Below are 25,813 nucleotides of genomic sequence, written 5' to 3' on the forward strand. Positions count from 1 at the left end.
TTAGCCTCCATAAGGTTTACTTAAACTTTTAATGCAAGGCCCCAACCAACCAATTCTATTGTCCTAAGGATTGGCAATCCACTTCAACTATGAAGCTTCCCTCCATGCCAACATTCTTATTGCCTCAGATTTTATGAGATCCAAGGTGCTTCATGCCCCTATTCCTCTCAATCTTGAACATTATTGTGAGTCATGTAAGTCCTTCATGGATATGGTTGTCTTTCCACTGTGTCTCAAGGTCACACACTGGCATCTCAATCACATGCAAAACCATGAATGCTTCATGTTCATGGAAACAAATAACCTCATGGGGCCACTTGTCATCAATGGCTTTTGTAATTGGGGGCATTCTCCCATGCCTAGCTAAAATCTAATTTGCTTGTGTATCCAAAGCTTGGACTTCGTGTCAAGAAACTTTTTTAATATTTTCAAATTTTATTAGGTTGAGTTTAGTTATGAGGGTGATTGTGTTGGATTTGTCTTGGAGTGGTTACCTTGAATTTTTTATTAATTTTAATCTAGGGAGCCATATTATGGTGATTTGGTATGGTCATAAAGCATCTTTTATCTCTTGGTTCTAGAACAAGAGACATTATCTATACACTAAAGATAGAGCATATAGTGGTATATATTTTATGCTTTAACTTAAATTATATATATATATATATATAATATTTGTAGACACCAACATAAAAAATTTGTATAATTCCTATGTTGATGATAATAAGGTTGAGTCCAATAGGACTCTTAGAATTGTGGGTGGAGAGTTATGATTGATCTTGCATTCTATTTGAAAAATGTTTTCCTTGAAACGTGTAGATAGGTGAATTTTTACAAGTCACATAGATTATGTGAGTTTTGGTAATTTTTTTTTAAAAAAAGACTAAACATAATGCATAAAATGTGATCTTCACATATATATTTTACAAATAGAAGCATATGTTTATGATGACTTAAGAGTTGGTTGTTTTCATAAATGAAATAATCTTAAGAGTTCCTTAATAACTCGAAGGGATATGATGATAGTGTATTTATGTTGGCTTCCAAGATAAGACCACAAAATGCCATTTGAATTCCAGATTGCCATATTTAGTTTATCTGCAGTAGACCCCACACCATCAGTGATTTCAGGTGTTAGTGGCTTTTCCCTCATCTCAATTATGTGATCTCTGAAAACAGTTTTCTCTTGCCTCTCAAATTTTCGCATAGCTACCTCAGAGAGTTGAAATAACATCTTACAAAAGACCACATGGGTCAATGAGAACAAGATGATACATTAGAAGAATCTCTACCATACGCACTGGCATGAGAGAGAGAGAGAGAGAGAAATTAACGTCTTCAAAACACCCCGAGGGTCTATGAGACCAAAAAGGTGGTACAATGTATCCATGATGAATACCGAACCATGGAACAGGAAAAACTGTGCGAAACTAGCTACATAAGCAAAAGTAGCCATGTGAAGCTACTACATGGTCACAATGTGTGGTCATATAGTGATACCATTCTCCTCCATAATGGAACACAAAGCAGCCATAACATCTTCCCTCTGTAATGGGAGCTCGCCATGTTGTCAAAGGAGAGAGATTCCTCTATACCTTCGAAGTCCACAGTTATTACAAAGGTTACCTGGGACCCAGGAATCTTGTCATTGTACAACATGCACTGGCAAAGTTTCACCTCTTTAGCCACCATTGGCTAAAATTGGCATTACAGCGACAAAAGTTCATGCCTCTAGCTAACTTATCATAGAACCTTTCCAAAGCATTCAGGCCCCCTGCTTACTTTATTTTTTGAATGTGAGAACCTCCTAAAAAAACAACAAGGCATTATATGTAGCAATAATTTGATGATAAAAAGAAGTTAGGCCTTCCCCTTGACCAGATTCTGTTCGATCAAGCTCTCTACACACTCTTTTAGAGCATCTTCAATTGGCGTATATTTAAATCCCAGACAACTCAGCTTTTCAGTGGACATCTTGTATACCGGAGCGCGAGGGGAAGACTCATCTGAACACCTGACAACTCAAAGCAACCAAATTCAGATAAGACTATTGATGAGGAGTCACATTTAATGATCTTGTTTTGCTAGAGCATAATCAGGAAATGGCCACAGAAGCTTACTTTATCGGTATCGGCTGGTTGGGATAAAGCTTCCGAAGGATCTCCACTATTTCTTGATAATGCGCTACACGCTCTGCACAAATATAGCGTCCCACTGCCGCCGGCACTTCGTAAGTCAAAATATGAGCTTCTGCTACATCTTTCACATGCACCCAACCCAGCACAGTATTTGGATACGTAGAAGCACCACCTAAGGCACAGCATAGGACAACCACATGGTTACTGCAAAATCACCCCTTGAACTTAATACATAAGACTATCGGCATGCACATGCGCATTCACACCACTCACATAGGAAGCACTAAAATTTACTTTGGTGTTTATTAACTAACCATTCAGAAATTTCAACACAATCTCCGAGCTTGTGTTCATGGTTGGCTGCAGAAGTGGTCCCACAACCATCACCGGATTTATCGTCACTAAATCCAACCCATGTTCCTTGGAAAAATTCCAAGCTTCACTTTCTGCTATTGTTTTGGATAGTTGGTACCAGAGCTGAAATGAATCATAACAAAATAAGACAGCCACAAGCCAAGCATGCATGATGCACCACCGCCTTGCCACCACAACCCTCCCAAAGGAAGCAGTTAGTAAATGACATGGAAACAGAAGCAGCAACTTACATTGCCTTGCCGGCAAAAGTCCGGGTCACTATAAAAGCTCTCATCTACAACATCTTCTGGCTTTCTGGCAGGAGTGTATACCACTGCAGCTATCGACGATGTTAAAACTACCCTTCTCACAGACTTAGCTTTCGCACAAGCACTGAGAACATTGATAGTCCCCTTCACTGCTGGATCAATTAGATCTTTCTGTGACCCCAAAAAAAAAAAAAAAAAGTTTAGTCAAACCTGACAACATTGTAGGCTGAGTGACACGGTGTAAACAAGTATGATCTTGTCAGCAGGCTCTCGCTTGTGTGGTTAGCTGGGTCCCTACCCAAGATGCAGGGAATCCAAACACGGGGGGAAAAGGGAGGTGGCGGGGGGGGTGGTTGGTTTGTTGGTGGTTGTTGTAGGAGGTATCAAGCTCTTTCCAAAATATTTATGGTTAGATGAATCCTTCAAAGAACAACAAATGAGTCTTTTCAAAAATCCGGATGCAAAAGAGCCAATCAAGCAACAAACAATCAGAACATTGTAAGATAGCATGTTCATTTCCCTTGTGTGTGTGGAAGTAATCACATTTGTCTTTCGGCTCGTGATAGGATGCAGGTATATTTGCCAAGGTTCACCAAGAATTACATCATGACCCTTAGTGTTGAATGGTGCAATGGTGAAATCTTAATGATCCAAATATCCCTGAATACGGAATGGACCCATTCGCCGGCAAGGCTGCCCACTGGCACCCTACCTCTTTTATTTGTCGCCAAGGCCATGAGCAATTTTATCAGCTCAGGAGACTGGGCTCCAGGGATAGCGTCTCTCCATCTGTACTCAAGAGACTGGGCTCCAAGGATTGCGTCTCCCCATCCATACTCAAGAGGAGCTGCTGGACTTCGAGTTTGCAGATGACACAGCAACATACTTATCCAGAGATGTGGGTAATCTTCAGAGATTTGCAAAGGTGATAGAGATCTTCTGTCGCGCATCAGGAGCGCAGATCAACTGGCACAAGTCATGTGGTTTTTGGGTAGGCTCTCCACCTACCCCAACTTGGCATCCAGTTGAGGCTTTCTAGTGGATCCCGAGAGGCACTCCAGTCCATTATCTTGGATCCCGAGAGGCACTCCATTATCTTGGATGCCAGGTGGGCATCGATATCTCCCCATAGCAGCAACTAGACCCTCTTCTTCTTAGCATTCGGAAGAAGCTTTTGTACTGGAGTTCTAAGAGGCTTTCCTTAACCGGCCGAGTGGTGGTGGCGAACCAAGTCCTTGCCCCACCATGTGGTATATTACTTCTTGCTGGGCCTTCTCCTGAGTCTACATTGGTTAGGTACATCCAATTTTTTGTGGGCCAACAGCGATGGGAGGCTTGCCTGGGCCAAGGTGGCCTGGAGAATGATCATCCAACCACGCCACAGAGGGGGCCTAGGCACAATCAACCCCGCCATTTCAGAGACATGCCCTCCTAGGCAAGTTGATTGTTAGAGGACTTCTCCCAGGCGGTGAGCCTTGGAAAGACATCCTCTTGGCCAGGATTTCAGCCCGTACTCCGAGCCTGGGGGAGCCTTGGCTGCAAAGCACCAAATGGATCTTCACGGAGATGGGGGCCCGCCAGCCTACTACGAGCTTGGGATCACCTTAGGCCGGCCCTCCAACGTCAGTTCCAGTAGCCTTTGAGGAGCGTCTTCGACTAGCCCTGGACTGGAATCCTTGATCCGATTACATAGTGGCCACATGCTAGGGGCCCGGCCTCATGTATCCTGGGGAGCATTGAGCACAAGACCTGCTAGATCCCTTGAAGATTGGCTTCCATTCACACGGCTTCCCCCACAAGCTCAGAGAGAGGCCTAGCAGGGATCCGAGGGGGGGTGGGGTTGCAGAGACAGACTCAACTTCGACATTGACTCTGCTATTCCTCAGGAGTGGCTGACCCCTATCCCTGACCCCCCCCCCCCCCCCCCCCCCCCCCCCCCCCCCCCCCCCCCCGTGGGCCCCCCGCACTAACTGGGAGTGTTTACTAGGCATGATATTCTCTTGGCAGTCCATGGCACGGATGAGAGTTGCACCTTGCTCACTTTTTCAATTGGACCCCATGGCAAATTAGAGAGATCAGACCCCCCCTTGGATGACTTCCGTGGATGCACCTTGCAAAAGGTGAGGGTGAAGGGATTTCATGCACATGAGTGGCACATTGATCCCCCTCCGGCCAAGGTGGCCAGGTAGAGACTTTGGCGCTTATGGATCTGGGAGAGCTGGCCCCTCACGAGCCTCCAATGGGACCTAGAGGGGTGGACTTGGCGTGATCCTGCAGACAGGGAGGAGACTCTGGGTACCCTATTCTTCGCACACATTGCACGGCTAGGCCACAAGATCCAGATGTCCGAGGTCGAGGGCACCTCGGCAACAACAGGACACTGGCAGTCTCAAGGCCTCTCACCGCGTCCTCTCCAATTTTTGGAAGAGGATCTAGGACAGCTTTCGACCTCGAAAGATCACCCTCTTTTTCTAGTTGCTGGCACACAGGAATTTGGTGGATGGCACGTGGTTGGCCATTGGCGGTAGACCAACAACTTGCCCGAGGTATGGCCACCCTCAGGAGTCTCAGCGACATTGTCTTTGGGATTACCCGAAGACTCAGTAGGTTTGGTAGCGGATTCTCCGCATTTCCATGATGGACAGGACCTCTATTCGTATCATTTCTTGGGACACTAACACTTGAACCACTGAGGTTGAGGCTATCATGGCTTATAAGAAGGAAGGTGGGGGGCTAGCCCTTTAGGTCTCTCACCTTCGCATTTCGTCAGTTTTAGTCCCAACCCCATCTATTGATCACTCGGGTCTTGGTGGTGATCTTGTTCAGGGCATTGTAGTCCACATGCATCCTAAAAGAACTCTCCTTCTTTTGGGTCGACACGACGGGAGAACAATATGGTGAAGAGCATACAAGAGTCATCCTTCTTTTGGGTCAAGAAGACGGGAGAACAATAGGAGAGCATACAAGCATAGTCACCAGAAACGAGAAATGGGAATAGAAACGTTCGAGGAATGCAAACGGGTAGGGCGTTTCCTGTGACAATATCACTTGGGAAATGAGAAACGGCCATGGAAACGGATGGGGTCCTAAAATGGAGAAACGTGTTTCTAGGGACCGAAACGGCCGTTTCCTGTGACTATGCATACAAGAGCTTTTTCCAATAGCTCACTCACTAGAGTCATGATCTCCTCTTGCTGACTAGGACTCACGCTATAAGCTGGTCGGTTGGGAGAAGAGCTTCCAAGGATCAGCTCTATGGTATGGTCCTCTGGTCTTGCCGCCGCCGGTGCCATGCTCGAAGGCAAAAATTCCGTAGAGCAATCATTGTACTCACGCAAAAAGTTTAGTCTATTTGCATCAAGAGAGTCTACATTAACATGATCATGCTCTAAAACATCATGAACAAAGATCACATACGAGGAAACACCTTTTCTTATATCTTTATTGATTTGAATGTGAGATACAAGGGGTATGCTCTCCTCGGCTATGCCAGCATCCAATACATGTTTCTTTATTTTGTGTGTAAACTCTTATCTTCTTGCTTTGATAATCCTTACAAGGATTAATGCGTGCATGCCAAGGCATCCCCAAAAGCACATCACATCCATGCAAGGGTGCAATTAAGAAATCCTCATGTTCTGCCTATCCTTGTATGTGTATGCACAACTTTCCAATAATAGGAATGACCTTTACATTGCCATCCACAAAAGATGAGCATGCATCAATATCCACACTCATGTCCTTCATACAAGTCCCAAAGCTATGGCCATATGGGTGGAGATGAAGTTGATCCTTAAGCTATCTCCATGCCTTGCATACTTGCATCTCATGTGGCTTATGAGCTGTCCGCCCTTGCACATCCGGCATGGACGACTCCACCCGTCAATAAAAGCTACATTTTGGTCTGCTAGGTAGGGAACCCAATGCCAAAGAACCTGTCTACTACTGGTACTAATAGGGCCATGATATTGAGTAGATTTTCAATAAGATCCCCAAATTTATGTTGATGCAAGATTGAGCTAAGTTCTCTAATTTTTAGAAAAGGACCTTCTTTTTGGTGCTTTGCAGTTGCCATGCTGCCATTAGTTTCGACATAGATACCACGGTTCAAGAAATCCCCAAAATTTACCACCGAGTTGCAATTACTAATGACACGGCAACTTCGCAACAAGTACAGTGGCAGAGGTAGTTCATACCAATGATGTAGTCAGGCCATTTGAGAGTAGCACCAACAGCAATAATGAACTCCAACCACAGCAAGGCCCATAGGCTCAGGTGCTATACGTGCTAAGTAGACGTGAAGAAGAGGCGAAAGGATGGATGCGAGGAAACGGCGCAAGTGAGAGGTTGAGAGGATGGATACGAGGAAACGGCGCAAGTGAGAGGTTGAGACGAGAAGGATGGCTGCGAGCAGACAGCCCAATGCATGCAAGAGACGCAAGCGGGGGAAAAAAATGGCACGCAGGAAAAAACGCGGAGTTGGGAGCCAAAAAGATGGTTGGTCCGGTAGGAGTTTGCAATGGCCAAGTCCGCCTAGAAAGCGGGCAGCTCAGCCAAGTTTCTTGCCCCCCCACACCCCCCCTCCCCCGATCTGCCTAAGCTAGCGTAGGTGGTGGCCATGGCGGCACTCAGCTCCGCTCCGCCAGCACCCTATCATGGGGTCTGTCGGGCTGGTGGCGAAAACTTAGTTGAGATGGTAGCACAAAGGCGGAAATGCTGAGCCTAGCCGAGATAGCCGTGCAGGCAAAGCCTCGACGAACGGTTGTGTGAAGCAAACAAGAGCGCCTCTAATACCAATTGAAGCACGTAAGGCTAGGTTATTGCAGGTGGAAGACCACCATGGTGGAGATGACAGGCAAAAAAAGAAAGTGAGAGAGATGTGACAAGCTCAAGTCATGAAAGAGAGAGATTACATGACTCATTGTCCTGATTGGATAGATATATAAATTGAAGTACAAGCCCTTGTTATATAGACCTTTCTCACACCAAACCATTTGGCTCTTATTTAATGCATGCTTATCCACCCTCCTAAGAGGTAGTTCACACACAGACTCACACGTATACACTACCAACCTTTTAGGATGAATATTAGTCATAACCTCTATGGAAATGCCATTATTTTATTTCGAGATATTTTATTTTGGATGCGCCTTTTATTTATATCATCTACCAAGATTAATGTATTTAATCAGTTGTGCGCATTGGTATAATATCTACCATACCCGGATTAATGTGTTTAATCAGCTATGTGCGCTAGTATGATATAGTTAGGATTAATGTGTTTAAACACCTGTGTGCACTGACTAATATTATTTTGGATGTAGGTGATGATTGAGTGGCAGATTATGTGTTAATCACAAGTGTGCATGTGTTGGACCACTATGAGATATTTTGGAAGATATGTGAACACCTTTTATGGTTTTATATTTTGGTATTAATATTTTTGTAAAGCTAAGGTCCCAAACCTTTGTATATACCAATTACTATTTTATACTTTTGATAGGCCAAAGACTTTATATTTATAGCTTGCTATATTTTTGTAAGAGCCTTTACGCTCAAAAACTCAAAAGCACTTGTACTTTGTTTTTAAAGTTATCTTTTTGAAAAGCAAGCTTTGTAATACATATAAACATGGGTGAGTGGTACAAGGATCACACTAATCTCTTCTCCAAGTGTCTTAAAGATCCTAACAAAAAGACATCCTTGAAGCTCACCCAAGTCTTCAATGCTATGCCCCGAAGATTCTCGAAAAGCCACCAAGTGCTCACTGTCTCCTTTAAGTGATGGCCTAGTCTTCTCAACTTGGACTTCTGCATGTAGTCTCCCTCGAGAAAAGCAACCTCAAACTGAGAGATGAAGGCAAGAGCCTTGTCCACATGAAATTCCCCATGGCAGTCATCAAACCTCACTTGCTTCTCCCCCGCTTTGAACTCTTTAGCCCTCTAAGGAGTATGAGTTCCCTCTTCGGACTGATCGTAAGAACTCTCATGGAGCTCCCTCTTCTTGCCCTTCTCAGCATGAGAATGCATAGCAACATTTCCCTCCAAGGGACCAGCATTCATACCCATTGCATCCTTGTCATGATGTCATGTATGCATAACATGTACGGGCTGCTTGCCCTTATCCTCGTCGTGCTGCATAGATACGTTGCCACTTTCATGTGCATGCATTGCCTTTGCCCATGGCATCAACAAGTAGAGGCTTTTATCCACTTGCCAAAAACTGTGTTTTACCAATGCATAAGGCCTCTTCCATGGGTTGGTTGCACCTTATATTTGCCCATTTTTGCAAGCTTCAAAAGCAACGAGTCATGTTGACTCTCATCATGCAATACGTCATCAACCCCATGGCTGGTCGGCAATGCATCAAGTGCCCTTCTTCCCCTAGGCAATGGGGAGTGGATCGAGGCCACCATGTCCTCTGTTTGACCATGCATCAAAGCTATCCAGGCAGCCTCTCCACCCTCATTCAAATGGGGAGGTGTCATGACCCTATGAAAGTGGAACAACACAAGTGTGGGCATGGTGGTCGGTGAGCAAGATAAATTTTTTAAAGATTCATACTTGGGTGTCCGGACAAAAAGGTAGCATGTGTGGACAACCCCAAGTGTGAAGGGGGACCAAGGTATTAAATTTTATAAGGTTTATAAACCTTGGGTGGCCCTTAGTTTTAAAAACTTTAAGGGAGGGCCATTAGGATAATTATGGAGGGGGGGCTACTCCACTTTTAGTGTACACGCCTCCCTCTCCATCTCTCTCTCTCTTGCTTTTTGGAAAGGGGTAGTCGGCTGGCTGCGTGGAAGAGAACAGGTTGGCTGGCTGCGTGGAGAGAGACTGGTACAGGTCGCCTGAAGGGAAGCCGTACAGTACGTGTGCTGCAGGTACAGATTGGTATGGACAGGTACAGGCGGGTACAGGCAGTTCAGGCCAGCTGGTACAGGTGGCGCATCACACAGGCGGCTGCAGGACGACTGGTATGGACAGGTACAGGCGGCTGCTGCAGATTTGCTCACGCAGGCGGTTGTAGGTACAGATTGGTACGGACAGGTACATGCGGCTGCTGCAGATTTGCTGACGCAGGCGGCTGCAGGTACAGACTGGTACGGTCAGGCCGACTGGTGCAGAACTGTGCAGGGCAGTTGCTATACACTGAACACTTCTTTTTCTCTCTCTTCTTCTCTTCCCCTTGTGTGAGCTCTGGAGGGCAAAGGCGGGTGGCTGCACTTTCAGGACAGCATACTTACTCTACACTCTCAGGGCTGTGGTGTTTTTGAAGAGGATTGGACGGAGGGACAGCAGTGAATCTACTGAATATCTTTCTCTCTCTTTCCACTGGCTTATGACTGCTTTAGAGTTGTTTCTTCTAGCCCTTTGTGAGAGGAGGGGTGTGGCAGTTTGAAGGGTGGAAACTTCTTTGGCTGAGTTTGAAGCCATGATCATGGAACAAGATGCGTACTCAAGGCTTCCCTATTGCATTGTCTTGGTTGATTAAAGGAGACAGCAATGTGTTGCTTTTGTGGGACACAGATCTGTATGTGTATCCTCTATGCTAAGAGGTCTTGAGGGCTGCCAGATTGGACATGCAGGTTTATTTTCCTTGACCGGCTTTGTTGTACTCAGTTAAACTTTTAATTGAAATTGAATAAAGAAATACCGAAAGGGGCGCCAAGCTTTGGGACCAACAGGTGTCGTTTTCCTTTTTGTTCTGGAGCATTCTAGCTCTTGTTCATTTGTTAATTGTCTGGACTACAATTGGATAGGTGACTGCTAGTCTACCACACTTTGGTTTCTAACAGAGGCCGGTTTCAAGGTTCCGTTGTCGGGACCCATCATCAACTTTTTTAAGGGGGTGAGCTCGTGGTTGTCTCGAGGAAAGCCATTGCTGAAAAATTCAGCAGCATGTCAAACACAGAAGATGAATATTTTTATGATGAAGATGAAGAGCAAGAGACCTCTCCTGAGAGAAATGAATCTGAGGATATTCTTGCAGGAGAACAGGCTGCAGAAGATGCACAATATGAGGATGTATGTCACGACCCTGTGTTTTTCTCTGGACAAGATGCAGATGTGCACGGGGACATGGTGGACAGTGTGAATGGCATCAGGTGGGAGTGAAGATGGAAGCCCATGTGTGGATAACCCCATGTGTGAAAGGGGGCAAAGAGATTTTAGCTTTGAAGGTTTAAAAACCTTTAAAATCATTTATTAAGCCTTTCATTAAAGAAACGTGGCCCATAAGCTATTTTTGGGGCCACGTGTGAGCTTTTTGGTAAAAGAGGGGCTGTTGGGCAGAAAAAGGAGGAGGCGCCTATCTCTCTGGAGGAAGTGTGTGCTTTTTCGCTGAGGAGGGCTGGTCGCCTGAAGATGCATGTTGGCTGCGCATGGAAGGGACTGTGCAGGTACAGTCCACGTGGCAGTGTACGTCTGCTGTGCAGGTACAGTCCACGTGGCAGATCTGGTTGTGCAGATTCAGGCGATGCAGGTACAGGCGGCGCAGGTCAGGTTGCTGCAGATTGGAGGCGGCGCTTGTGCAGGTACAGTCCACGTGGCAGATCTGTACGGCTGCTGCAGTTTGGCTGGCGGCTGGTCCAGGTGGTAGTTCCAGGCCTGTACGGACAGCAGGAAGGTACTGCTGGCGGGCTGCGCTACAGGACAAAGTCACAGGCAGTACCGCTTTCTCTCTCTTTCTCCTTTCTCTCTCTCCCTCTGGACATGAAGAGTAGACAAGGGTTGGTTTCTCTTGACACAAAGGTGGACAGAGGCTGGTTTTCCATGAACATAGACATCATGTCGATGGCGTTCATCTGATGGAACTTTCAGTTTCTCTTTGCTTTGGGTTCGGGACTGTTTTGGGACAGTTTATGGGCTGTTTTTGTTTGGTTGCAAATTCAGCTATGTGCTTGGGCTTTTGGCTGCAAGTACAGGTCACTTGAATATGTTTCTTGGCATGGGAGAGATGCAAGCTCGCATGGCTGCGTGCTCATGGAGCAGATTGTTTTCTTCGTGCTAGAAAGGAACAAAGGGACCTACAGCTATGGGCATCTCTATGTTGCCAGATGTTTCATGAGGGAACAGGCAACTAGATGTATGGAAACATGACAGAAGTTTCAAAGGGAAACAGGCCTAAGGGTTTCATGTGGAAACAGGTCGTAGGTTTTCTCGAAGAGACATGTTTTTGGGTTTCTCCAGGAGATAGGTGACATGCAGGCAGAAGGTACAGGAGTAGACACATGTTTGGTACAACCTTGCTACTGACAAGACAGGGGACAGGGAATCCATGACAGAGATGGATAGTACCCTTGGAAGGTAGAGAGGGTTTGTACAAGTGTGTCGACTGTATGGTATGATGTGCTGTGATACTCTTTTGAGAGACAGTTTGGGAGTCTGTGTTGTGATGCAGGAGCACTGGATGTGTCAGGGTGTGATGCTCTTCATAGTGTGAGAGGCTATGGATGGTTGTGGCAGCCTTGATCATGGGAGAAAGCTTCTGTATGCAAACTCAATGTGAGAGAGTCTTTCGATGTGAACAATGGCTGGATTTATTTGTGGATGCCGTGTGGACAGGAAGCCAGATGCAGGTTCTTTGCAGGCTTCAGGAGTTCTACTGGGACGGCTGAATTACCAGCTTTATATTGTAATCAAAGCTCTTATAATCAATTAAAGAAATACCGCAAGGGGCGCCACTGCGATTTGGGGCCAATCGGTGTCCGTGTACTATTTGCAGGAGCACTCTAGCTCCCCCTGTTTGTTTTCCTTTTCTAGGTCCTCAATGGTGTTGAAGTGTTTTATGTGCGAGTATTTGTTTCACCGCCCTTTGCTATCTGATGGCCGGTTTACAAGGTTCCGTTGCCGGGACTATGTAACACAGCCAGAAGACACGCCTAGTAAAGAGAAAGATGATGCTCAGTTTAAAAATCATTTGGCAAGGGTAATGGATGTGTTTATGCAGCTCACTCAAAGTGAGAAGTTTGCTGAATCTATGAGATCCCGTTCTGAGCCTGGGAAGAAGAAGAAGACAGTGCGTTCTAGGAACCCACCTCAGGGCAATAGTGGTGCCTTTCCACAGGATCCTTCTTTTGGACAGTTTCTGAACATGCAAAACACTTATGGTGCAAACTCACAGAGTTCCTTTTTCGAACAGCCACCTATTCCACAGCAGTCTCTGCATCCAGGCTATTTTGGTGGTGGCTCTGTATTCCAATCTATGACTGGGGGTTACCCTCAGGGAGGCATGGGTATGCCATGGAATTTTGGAGCTAATTTTCAGCCCGGAATGCAAGGAAACATGTATGGGGGCATGCAGCCCGGTATGCATAATGGTATGTTTGGAAACACAGGAGGAATGTATGGTATGCCAGATGTGGGAACTGGCAATGTTGACCCTATGATGGGCATGAATGCTGGGGGTAGCAATCTTGTGAAGCCACTTCCTTACGATAATCTAACGCCTATGGGTAAGGCGAAAGATTATAAAGAAGGGGGAGCTGCAGTGAAATTTGACACGTTCAACGGGACCAAAGACAAGCTAAAGGCACTTACCTTTTTACAGCAGGGTGGAAACTACACGGAATCCTCTAAGGTGAGAAAAGCTGCGACTTTTCTCAAGGGCAATGCATTGCAGTGGTGGTCCACTCTTTTTTTACAGGGCATAGCACCATATACTTGGATACAGTTTAAACAGGTGTTCTCTTAGAGTTGGGAAAAATCGCTCGCTGAAGCTCTCGCCTTCACCCCTGCTCGCACTCGCGCTGCCTGCTCGCCCCTCGCCTTCCCTCCCTCGCACCCCTTTCCTCCCCCCGCCTGCCATCGCTTCTGTGCCCCCCTCATCTCGCCATCGCGCCCCCCCCTTCTTCTCGCCTTCTCGCCCTCTTGCGCGCTGAAGCGCCCGCCCCCCTTCAGCCGCCATCGCGCCCCCCCTCCCCTCGTCTGCGCCCCGTCCTCCCCCCTCCGCCAGCCCTCTCTCTCCCCCCGCCTCTCCTTTCGCGCCCGCCCCCACCCCCCCCCCCCCCCCCCCCCGCGGGGGGTTTTCTATTCTTTGCCGCATTATCCCGGTCCTGTGCTCTTAGTGCAAAAGAAAGATGGTTCTTGGACGTGTATAGATTACAGGGCGCTAAACAAGAACACCATCACGAATCGATTCTCTATTCCGAGGATCGATGGAAAGAGCAGTATGCCCAGGATGAGGATTTTGGAAGGCTCTATGATTAGATGTCTGAGGGTCAGCGGCATGATCATTATACTCTCAGGGATGGCTTTTTGTTGATGCATGGTAGACTGTGTGTTACCAGGCAGTTTTACGACTCAAGGTTATGATTGAAAGTCATGCTACACCGTATGCAAGTCATAGAGGTATTGACGCCACAGTAAAGGCAGTTGAGACTTTCTTTTATTGGCCGACCTTGAGAAGAGATGTTGATGCTTTTGTTAGGCAATGCATCGTATGTCAGAAGGTGAAGTTTGACCGTCAAAAGACACTAGGGTTACTTCAGCCTTTACCTATTCCAGATAGACCATGGAAGAGCATTGCCATGGATTTTATATTTGATCTTCCGAGGACACAAACGGGGAATGATGGCATGGACTATCATATGCAAGTTCAGTAAGCAGGCTCATTTCATTCCCGTGCATAAGACGATCAAAGTTGATCATATGGTGAAGTTGTTCATGGCGAACATCTTCAAGTATCATGGCTTGCCTTCGTCTATCATTAGTGACCGTGATCCACGGATGACGAGTTTATTTTGGAAAGGGTTGTTTGACAACATCGGTACAACTCTCAAGTTTTCATCATCATTTCATCCACAAACTGATGGTCAATCGGAAGAGGCAAATGCTACAGTGTTAGATCTTCTTAAGTGTTATGTGTCAGAGCACAAGCAACAATGGAAAAAGTATCTTTCTTTGGTGGAGTTTGCTTATAACAACACCGTCCATACCTCGACGGGCAAGGCGCCTTTTGAGATTGTAGAAGGAGGGAAGAAGGTACCACCTATTTTGCACACAAAGGATAAGATCTTTGAGGCTGACCAGTATGTGGAGAACATGGATGAAGCTTATCGGAGAGTTAAGTTGACACTCCAGAAAACTCAGCAAAAGCAAAAGAAAGCAACAGACCGTCACAGACGTGCATTAGAGTTTGCATTGGGTGATTGGGTTCTTTTGCGATTTAAGAAAGCTAGGCTCAAAAAGATGAAGGGTAAAGAGCGCTTATTCCCTAAGTTGAGCATGCACTATTATGGACCTTTTCAGGTATTAGAAAAGATTGGTGAGGTGGCCTATCGCTTGAAGCTACCAGATCACTAGAGGATTCACAATGCATTTCATGTGAGTCTACTTAGACCTTTCCATGGGGATGTGCCTGAGGATGTATCAGATGAGGCTCAGCCGGAAGTTGAGGAACTTGATGAGGTTCTTATTCCAGAGCAGATACTGGCACATAAGGAAAGAAAGGTACGAGGTAAAGTTTCCCGTCGCTATCTTGTGAAGTTCAAGAACTATTCACCGATGGATGTGAAGTGGATGGAGGAAGGTGACTTAACAGATTCACCTCAGGTTTTGCAGCTTTATCTCAATGCCTTTGAGTTGGAGCCGACTCTTGTTTAGGCTCATTCAGGTTCAGCAGAGCATGGGTCTGGAGCATTGCCTGATGCTCAAGAGGGGGGTAGCACCCCACTCCCTTGATACACACAGGCTTAGATGACATCTAGAGGTCGCTTGGTGCAGCTTTTGTCTCACCCGAAGGTACTAATGGCTGATAGTACATCTATTTATGGGACTTCTATGATATATGTGTACTAGTCACATTGGATGTTGTGGTTGTGTATGGTTCACAGTGGTATACAACTTGGACTATTACTACACCATTGGTTTGCAGTGAATGTTGCTACATATGCATGGCTTAGAGAGATTGGGACGCTGATCTTGGAATCTTTGGATATCTTGCTGTATCACCAGATTGCAATCGAGGACGCTTGCCATATTTCAGGAGGGGGGTATGTCATGACCCTGTGAAAGTGGGGGGTATGTCATTACCCTGTGAAAGTGGAACAGCACAAGTGTGGGCATGGTGGTCGGTGAGCAAGATAAATTTTTTAAAGATTCATACTTGGGTGTCCAGACAAAAAGATAGCATGTGTGGACAACCCCAAGTGTGAAGGGGGACCAAGGTATTAAATTTTATAAGCTTTATAAACCTTGGGTGGCCCTTAGTTTTAAAAACTTTAAGGGATGGCCATTAGGATAATTATGGAGGGGGGCTACTCCACTTTTAGAGTACACGCCTCCCTCTCCATCTCTCTCTCTCTTGCTTTTTGGAAAGGGGTAGTCAGCTGGCTGCGTGGAAGAGAACAGGTTGGCTGGCTGCGTGGAGAGAGACTGGTACAGGTCGCCTAAAGGGAAGCCGTACAGTACGTGTGCTGCAGGTACAGATTGGTACGAACAGGTACAGGCAGGTACAGGCAGTTCAGGCCAGCTGTGACACAGGCGGCACATCACACAGGAGGCGGCTGCAGGACGACTGGTTCAGACAGGTACAAGCGGCTGCAGGTACGGACAGGTACAGGCAGCTGCTGCAGATTTGCTGACGCAGGCGGCTGCATGTACAGACTGGTACGGTCAGGCCGACTGGTGCAGAACTGTGCAGGGCAGTTGGTATACACTGAACACTTCTTTTTCTCTCTCTCTCTCTTCTTCTCTTCCCCTTGTGTGAGCTCTGGAGGGCAAAGGCGGGTGGCTGCACTTTCAGGACAGCATACTTACTCTACACTCTCAGGGCTGTGGTGTTTTTGAAGAGGATTGGACTGAGGGACAGCAGTGAATCTACTGAATATCTTTCTCTCTCTTTCCACTGGCTTATGACTGCTTTAGAGTTGTTTCTTCTAGCCCTTTGTGAGAGGAGGGGTGTGGCAGTTTGAAGGGTGGAAACACAGTTGGATAGTGGATTTGTTCTTTGGCTGAGTTTGAAGCCATGATCATGGAACAGCCAGATGCGTGCTCAAGGCTTCCCTGTTGCATTGTCTTGGTTGATTAGAGAAGACAGCGGTGTGTTGCTCTTGTGGGACACAGATCTGTATGTGTATCCTCTATGCTAAGAGGTCTTGAGGGCTGCCAGATTGGATATGCGGGTTTATTTTCCTTGACTGGCTTTGTTGTACTCAGTTAAACTTTTCCAAAAGGATACCAAAAGGGGCGCCAAGCTTTCGGGCCAACAGGTGTCGTTTTCCTTTTTGTTTTGGAGCATTCTAGCTCTTGTTCATTTGTTAATTGTCTGGACTACAATTGGATAGGTGACTGCTAGTCTACCGCACTTTGGTTTCTAACAGAGGCCGGTTTCAGGAGGATTCTAGAAAACCAAATTGCCATATTGGCCTCTTATGATGTCCCTCCTTTACAAGAGGATTCTGGAAAACCACATTGCCATCTTGGCCTCTAATGATGTCCCCCTTTTTCAAGAGGTAAGTCAATGCAACCTCTCTTGGAGGGGCATCCTTCTTGGAGGCAAACTCAATGAATGTTTGAGCATCAACATCAATTTGCAAAGAATTCACAATTTGCTTACCTTTAAGAGCTCTTTGAACATCCGAATTGTCGTGGAGTTTCTTGTGTCCTTCTTCTTGTTCCCAAATTTGAGCTTTGAGCAATGCACCCTTGGCCTCTATTGCTTGGAGGTGCTCCATTTCGAACTGGATAGTAAGAGAGCCCTTCGGAGACTCCTCCATCAGTAATTGGAGTGGCCAGTCGCATCATCCACCAAACACTCACAATCCAATGTCAAATGCAAGTGACAAGTACCATACTCTAGAGTGCCCCTCAAGTGCTAGCTGTCTGGAGGACTCCACGACAAGCCTCGGGTACCTGTGGGGATCCATGTGACTGATGCGATGGAGGTATGTGGCTGTCTGGAAGAGTGCATCCACTACCATCGGGGCTGCAGCAAACTCTACCTGGATAATCTGGTGTGGGACTGATGGTTTGCTGCAGATCATACTGGAGAACATCATGACCTGGGGCATCTCAACTCGCTGCCAATCCTCATCGGATAAATCTGGCCCCCATAAGGCTGCTCCATACATCAAGGCTGGTGTGACGAGGGCCTGGGCTCCTGGAAATGTGCCTGGAAGCACTGCCGCTCAAGTAAGCTCAAGGTTGCATATCCCTGCGTCACTCTGGCATGTTCTGCGGGAACCATGGTAAAGCGTGGGCCACTGAAAGTGACACCAAGGTAGACATAGGATGAGACAATCTCCACAAGATCCCCTCTATATGTGAAGCTCAATCTGGATGTGAAGGGGCGAGAGGTATTGAAGACCATTACCTTGGTTTTACCAAGGTTAACAAAGAGGTCCCACTGAGTGCAAAAGTCATGTAAGGCATCCAACTGTCTCTGAAGCCCTTCGGATGAGTCTGAGATTAGGGCACGAATGGGCACACCCCCTAAGAAATGTTATATTCCAATAGAGTGATGAATGAGTATGGGCTTCCCAGCACCAAATCTCCAATTGCAAAATGAATACAAATACAAAATAAAACAAAAATTGCCTTGCACATCCAAGAAGCAATGCAAGGTAGCCAGTCAAAACCCTTTGTCCCAGCGACATCGCATCCGCCCAAATGACATCAAATGCAGAGAAAACCCCTCTCTAATGCTACACAATGAGATAGAGAAGAGCCCTAGCCTCTTGTTGAAATGACATCAAATGAACAAGAGACAATCCATCGCCTAGGTTACAACACTCAAGGAGAACTCCAAAGTTTTAGGTATGGCACATCACCCCAAAGAGTACCCGGGGGCTTTCCAAAGGTCTTTCAAAAAAAAGTTCCTTTACGGGGCCTCCAATTGAACCTAAAATGGCTCCTAAAGCCTAATTAGGGTTTCCAATGCAAACCCTAATGCTGGTTCAGCCTTGTAACGGCAAAACACCTTGTTTTCCTTGTCTCTGGAATTGTGTAAAAGTCAAGGACAGCATGAGGAACCTGTTTACAACTGGTCATATTAGCATCAGGGTTGTTTGTCTAGCTAGGCCTGAATCTGTCTGCCCTGTTTCTTAGTCGGAAATAATCTCCACCCCCTCCAAAATCAGGCCCCTGCCTCAAAAACTAATGTGCATGTGGAATTAGTGGGGTCAGGTTAAAGGACTCCTAGTCAATGAGGAGATGTTTGTCTAGGACCAAGAGGTCCTGGGTTCAAAACCCCACAAGCTGCTTCCTCGGTGGCATGACAGCACATCTAGCACAAGAAGATAGGTCACAAAACTAGAGGTTTGTCTAACTCACAAACAACCATGAATGATGCAAATGCATGTCCAACTTGGAGATTTCCCATTCACATATCAAGTACAAATACCTAGAGTCCCATACATCTGAAAGACCCACATCCAGTGTATGCCCAATCACATCTGAAGACACACAAAGGCCATTTGTGACATGTCCAGCCCATGCTAACGACAGCCACTGGCCAATAGTGGTAATGCACTCGCCGAACCAGCCATCACCAGAAACAAGGGATACCTCACTGGCCCAGCCAACAGTACCCTAATCCCTGTCTCGCAAGTCTTAGGCCCAAGCAATCCTACCACAAGGCCGGCTCCAGTACACACTGGACAAACACATGATAACCACTGACCCGGCCAGCCATACCATGTGATCGAAAAGCTTTTGGCTGTCCACACAAGCCCCAAATCCCTCAAACATAATTAGCAACTCTACCCGCATGATTAGGATGCCCATGTGTGACACCAACCTTGACCGGACCCCTCTCAGAGATCCATCACAAATCTCTTCACAGTACAGGCATCCACATCAAACTCCACCACTCATGATAGTGCCTCTGCTTGGACATCAAAGCCCACAACCCATACTGTCAAAGTTGACAACGCGGAAGCAGTATTACATTAGTGAGAAAACGCTAAGGGAGAGAGGATGAGAGAAAACGCTGGCAGAGAAAGACAGAGAGAGGGTGCACAAACGCCAGAGAGAGGTAGAGAGAGAGAGAGAAAGAGTATTCGAACCAACACAATAGCAATGAATTAGATATGTTTTTACAATGGAGCTAGGGTGCTTATATATCCACAAATGGACTTGGCCGACCTCACTTGAGATGCATGCAAAAACAATTTTAACACCCTCTCTGCAGCTCATAGTGGACATAAGTAGGAATACCAAGTCGATGAAGAAGCTACCATGGACACCCCAGCAGTGGCTCCGATCCACCTCTCCAAAAAACGCAGCCCAAATCTCGTCCAACTTCACGCTGAAAATCAGCAGCACTCCTCCGTCGATTACAGGCTGAAAAACGCACATTTGAAGGGGTTCTCCGCGATGAAAACGTTGCTGGATCCGATCAGCCCCCCTCTTATAGCAAAATTGCTGGTCCAAGGGTGTTTCTCGCAATGAAAACGCAGCAAATCAATCGCTCTCCTGCCGGCTGGAAAACGCAGCCGAGATCTGCCTTCTCCTCGCGCTCCGGTCCCCTAGGCGTTGACGTGCCTTGGCTCTGATACCATGTCAAAGTTGACAACGCGGAAACAGTATTGCGTTAGTGAGAAAACGCTAAGGGAGAGAGGATGAGAGAAAACGCTGGCAGAGAAAGAGAGAGAGAGGGTGCACAAACGCTAGAGCGAGAGCGAGAGAGAGAGAGAGAGAGAGAGAGAGAGAGTATTCGAACCAACACAATAGCAATGAATTAGATATGTTTTTACAATGGAGCTAGGGTGCTTATATATCCACAAATGGACTTGGCCGACCTCACTTGAGATGCATGCAAAAACAATTTTAACACCCTCTCTGCAGCTCATAGTGGACATAAGTAGGAATACCAAGTCGATGAAGAAGCTACCATGGACACCCCAACAGTGGCCAACCACTAGGTACACCTCGGATTTGCAACCACCAGCTTGTCACCACCAAAAATGCCATCCTGAGCACCAACTGCCCCAAGGAACATTGAACTGTAGACCACACTACGTCCCAAGAATCCCCATTCATGAATTGTGAACACATCACGTCCAAAAAACTCCACAAGATAATGAACTTTGGTACACACCCTGTCCATAATCCCGAAAACAACAATGAATGACTGCAGCACATCCATAGTGTTTTATACGCCATGTTGGTTCCTTGCCAGATGCCTAGTGCTTTGAATTCCGACACACGGATCCAAACACCCAGAAATTGAACTCCGACACACGGGTCCAAGTCGTCAAAACGGGAGCACAGACTGCCCCTCTCTGCCACTCACATGCCTCTCTCTGGCTGAAGCACATTCACCAAGCTAGAATGCTGGAGCATGTGCCAGTGTAGTCCTCGCCACACCGGCAGAAGCCGTATCATCCTTGGTAGTATCGCTGTCCCTGTCATCCTCGTCAGCTTTGCCTTTGCCTTTGTCATTCGTCGAGCCTTGAGCTTTAGCTTTGGATTTGCAATCCCGAGCCAAATGCCCTCGCTTTCCGCACTTATAACAACAGCTCCTAGACTTCTTATTGGATTCCGATGCAGCATGTGCCGATTCTACATCCTTCGGAACTCGAATCTTGCCTTGGGAAATGAGCACTGCTTCCTCCTCAATGAGAAAAGAGCTGAGATCATCAAATTCCAGCTTTTCCTTCGTGACTTGTAAGCATAATGCCCTCGAGACCATCTCGTACTCCTCAGGCAACTTCGTAAGAACCAAGGCAGCTAACTGGGTACTAGTTAACACATTATTCATAGCCGATAACTGATCATGGATAACCTTTGCCTTCATTAGAAATGAAGGCATAGAGGTCCCGGCTTCAAACTTGATGGAAAACAACTGGCCGAGAAGGGTTACTGCTCGCATTGTTGAGTCTCGATCAAACATTCCTGCAAGCTTTGACCACATTTCCTTGGCAGTCTTCAAAGTCTGTACGGTAGGGGAAATTTCCTTTGGTGAGAGATTCTGCAATCGCCGACATTGCCTTCGCATTGTGAGCATCCCAATCCACAAGAGATTTGAGAAACTCCTCCTCCTGAAGACGTGTGAACCGATTGCTATCCCTTTGGGGACGTTCCTCCGAGCCATCAACAATGTCCCATAAGCCTTTTCTGCTAAACCATAGCCTCATGATCAAGTTCCAATGCGCATAATTGTCGCCATTCAGTTTGTCGTCCTTGCTCCAACACGGGAGACCCATCTCCTTCGTCAATCCGATCCACCTCTCCAAAAAACGCAGCCCAAATCTCGTCCAAACTGAAAATCAGCAGCACTCCTCCGTCGATTACAGGCTGAAAAACGCACATTTGAAGGGGTTTTCCGCGATGAAAACGTTGCTAGATCCGATCAGCCCCCCTCTTATAGCAAAAACGCTGGTCCAAGGGTGCTTCTCGCGACGATGAAAACGCAGCAAATCAATCGCTCTCCTGCCAGCTCGAAAACGCAGCCGAGATCTGCCTTCTCCTCGCGCTCCGGTCCCCTAGGCGTTGACGTGCCTTGGCTCTGATACCATGTCAAAGTTGACAACGCGGAAGCAATATTGCGTTAGTGAGAAAACGCTAAGGGAGAGAGGATCATCTGCTGTACATATGTCATAGATGTTTTCTCTTTACTTTTTCTTTCAGTATTCCATGGCTTGGTATATCCAGAGTACCATTGTATCACTTTTGGTCTCGTAGACCCTTGGGGTCTTTTGTAGACATTAACACTCTCTCTCTCTCTCTCTCTCTCTCTCTCTCTCTCTCTCTCTCCTGTGATGGCGACTTCACCATCCAACAACAGCAGCAGTATGAATAACGAAATGACCAGGTCCTATACAAATGGAGTGGAAACCTCAGGAAACTGATGGACACCGTCAAGGCCTAGATACACACATTGCCAATAAGGAGATGCCCAAGGTGGTGACCGGCATCCGGAATGCCTTTGCCAGCATGAAAGAAATTCTTTCACTACAGGAGGAGCATCACGACAAGGAAATGTGCAAGTCTCAAGGCTTTACATGAGAAGGAGAAAGAGGAAATCACAGCCTTGGAGGACAAGCACTTCGTGCAAGTCTCAAGGCTTTATATGAGAAGGACAAAGAGGAACTCAAGGACAAGCACATGGCTGAGACTGAAGGAATCAAGGCCTTTCATGCCAATGCACTGGCCATAAATGCCATGGAATTAGCTGAAAGCTGGTCCAAGAAGTGGAACAAGAAGAAGCCTCTCATAGGGAGGCGTGGAAGCTTGAGTTGGATGCCCTTCAGGAGAAGAACTCCAACCTCCGCAAAGCAATACACGATGCCAAGGATGAAATGTGGAACGACTTGTGGACACCAAGAAGGATGTCGAGACCATTTCCAAATGGGTGGACGTGACCAAGGACATCGATGCCACCTCCCAATGGGTGGAAGTGGCAAAGAAATTAAGGCGCACTGCCCATTTGCCATCTGACGGAAACCTTGGAAGAGAATGAACACATGCAATCAAGGGCTTTGAATGTGGGGATCACCGAAACAGCCCCTCCTCAATTTTAAGGATCAAGAATCACGGAGAGCTCAGGCAACCCTACAAACCACCAAGGTTCTACTTGAGTGATTCTCTCACGCCATTGCAAGCGGAGCAATGAAAACTCCAGATGGTCCAGATCATGGAAACAGGAAAGGCAAACAAATGGACCGTTTATTGAGACAATTGGGTCATCATTACCATGTCACCCCTGCATGATGATGTGGGGTGCTATGAGACCACAGATGTGCTTCGCATGGCGCAAAACTCATAGCTGTGGAGGAGGGGTACACAACTCAAGAGGTCATAGCCTTAGTCTACACATCTTGTCCTCCACAATGCCCTTGGCTCGCCTTGTCTCTACTTGCAGGCAGTGTGATGAGACTTGGATCCACCTAATCACAATCTCTATGGAATGTGACATGTATCTATGAAAAATCCATGTAGTGTGAGTGTGTAGGCGGGAAAAGTCCATGCGGATGAGCCTCAGAACAAGTGCATCAAAACTGTGTTGGAAGGGTAGAGAAAGAGAAAGAGAAAGAGAAAGAGAGAGAGTCTCTTCGTAAGCCTGGAATACGACATGTTCTCATCAGCACCATAAGTTCCTCGCTGAGTCCAGACTCTTGGGTGGACACAATGCTTACTAAGGAGTACAAACAAAAGTGAACAATAAAAGCAAACAGAGAAAAATGAGAGAGAGAGAGAGAGAGAGAGAGAGAGTGTGTGTGCTGAAGCAAACAAAACAAAACTATTTATAAACATATAAAATGTGGCATGCACATATGCATAGACGTGAAAAGCACATTCTTTCAAACACACACAGCCCTAAAACTAAAAAGAATGCAAGCTCCAAGATCCTCACATTGTCTACAGATCCTCTTTTCTAAAATCCTTAACAATCCAAATCCTTAAGTCTCAAGAACATAACGACTATTATTTAACACAGAGAACCTTTTTTATGATCTTCTTACAAATGTAGCCCTTGCAAAGAAGTAAAAGCAGCAAGTTACTAAACTAAGTGATAAAGTATTTTCAGAAATATTCAAGGTAATGTGAGGCATTCTTATCATATATGTACAGATAAACTCCTCGAGCTTTCGAGGTGTTGAACATAAGCATCGGCTTCGAAACCTATACTGGATTGAAATATTTTATGATCCAAGAAGGAATAACAATCTCCACTAGATGTAACGACAAGCTCACAAGGTTCACAAGGGTAAATTCCATATCAACAAGTGTGGGCAAAAGATAAGAGAAAACACCTCTGGATTGGTTGAATTGAAGAAGAAAGGTGATGCAGTGTGGAAAACTCCGTCACAACCATCTATGGCAGAATCAAAGGAGCCATCATCCAGTAGATCAGCTTTGAAGAGTTTGAGACTTTCGCTAGCTTTTGGTAAACTCATCAAGTGGGCAGTCTTCACAAGGTTCTCTGCAAACAGATGAGAAAATTGCCCTCTTGGCATGTCAAATGCCTCATATATCACAACAACGCAGATAGCCTGCTCTAACTAGAAGGCTACGAACTTGAAGACAGACCTGGGTCTCGAACAGAGGCGCGTACTGTGTAGCCACGCTCGAGCAGGAGCTTGACGAGCCATGAAGCGATGAAACCAGAGGCACCAGTCACGCACACCACCTTCCCCATCCTCTGTTGATCAGCCCCAAGCTTAACCCAGTCCTATCGAAGCTATGATATAATGCTATAAATAATTATTTGCGATCCCATTAACTTTGTTAAGCATGGACAAAACGAAGAGTAGTTTGATGAAGGTGTCACATGGTAAGAATTTGGAAAATCTGGAAGCAATTTTAAAGTTCGAGGAGAGGTAGGCCCTTATTACCTTAGGAATTTGAAAAATACCAAGTTGGGAATTCTATATGTGCGAAGCACAGGTCAGCCCACCACTAGTGTAGATGGTAGAATGGTCGCTCCAATAGCAATATTTTTGTTGCTCTCATTGTAATATTTATATCACTATTTGTCCATATATGGTCAATTATTGTGGATTGTGTCTTTTCATTGTAATATTTATATCACTATTTGTCCATATATAGCACAAAGGGGATTGTGTCTTTTCATTATGAGAAAATGCCTTATATACATTTGGTCGTTATTCACGCTTGGGCACCCAAAACTTACTTACTAGGCCTTGGGTGGTCAATATCTCATAATGTACAACTTTTATAGTGCCATTTCATGACACTTATTAATGTCCTTAATTGGCCACCACGAACTCTTCCCCTTGCTTGGTGATTCAAGGCCCCAAGCCTTGCTATTTCCTCTTTCAAGATCTCATCTTCTAAAGAATTGTGCTTTCTTGTGTCTCTTGTCTCTCATGCTCTTTCTCAGCCTTTACATCTTTAGCTTTTCTTATCTCATATAAATGAGTGACATCATCAACCTGGACAGGCTTAACAGGCGTTTGCAGGTGGGATGTTGAGGATATCAAGGGCTTGCTTATCAAAAGTTGGGATAGGCTGCAAAAAATTATCAAATCTATACCTGAGCCTACTAACCACACTAAAATATTTATTCATCAAAGTCACCCTGTGGGCATGGGCAGCTACAATATAGCTATCATTCAAAAAGTCTATGAGAAAATCCTCAAAAGCC

At 46.1% G+C, this 25,813-nt stretch overlaps 1 protein-coding gene across 1 annotated transcript; it reads right to left on the reverse strand.

Moving 5' to 3' along the window:
• Positions 1–1,481: 1,481 nt before the first annotated feature.
• Positions 1,482–24,977, reverse strand: LOC147617802 (phenylacetaldehyde reductase-like). Its single transcript, XM_086776061.1, has 6 exons — positions 24,736–24,977; positions 24,459–24,628; positions 2,744–2,932; positions 2,453–2,615; positions 2,121–2,310; positions 1,482–2,014 (listed from the first exon to the last, which is right to left on the reverse strand). Exons 1-6 carry the CDS (start codon positions 24,842–24,844, stop codon positions 1,861–1,863), a joined length of 975 nt encoding a protein of 324 aa, XP_086632187.1. The 5' UTR covers positions 24,845–24,977; the 3' UTR covers positions 1,482–1,860.
• Between the last annotated feature and the right edge of the window lie 836 nt (positions 24,978–25,813).

This window comes from Cibotium barometz, chromosome 36, assembly GCF_041138505.1.
Source record: "Cibotium barometz isolate CiBa-2024 chromosome 36, ASM4113850v1, whole genome shotgun sequence".
Taxonomy (NCBI): Eukaryota; Viridiplantae; Streptophyta; class Polypodiopsida; order Cyatheales; family Cibotiaceae; genus Cibotium; species Cibotium barometz.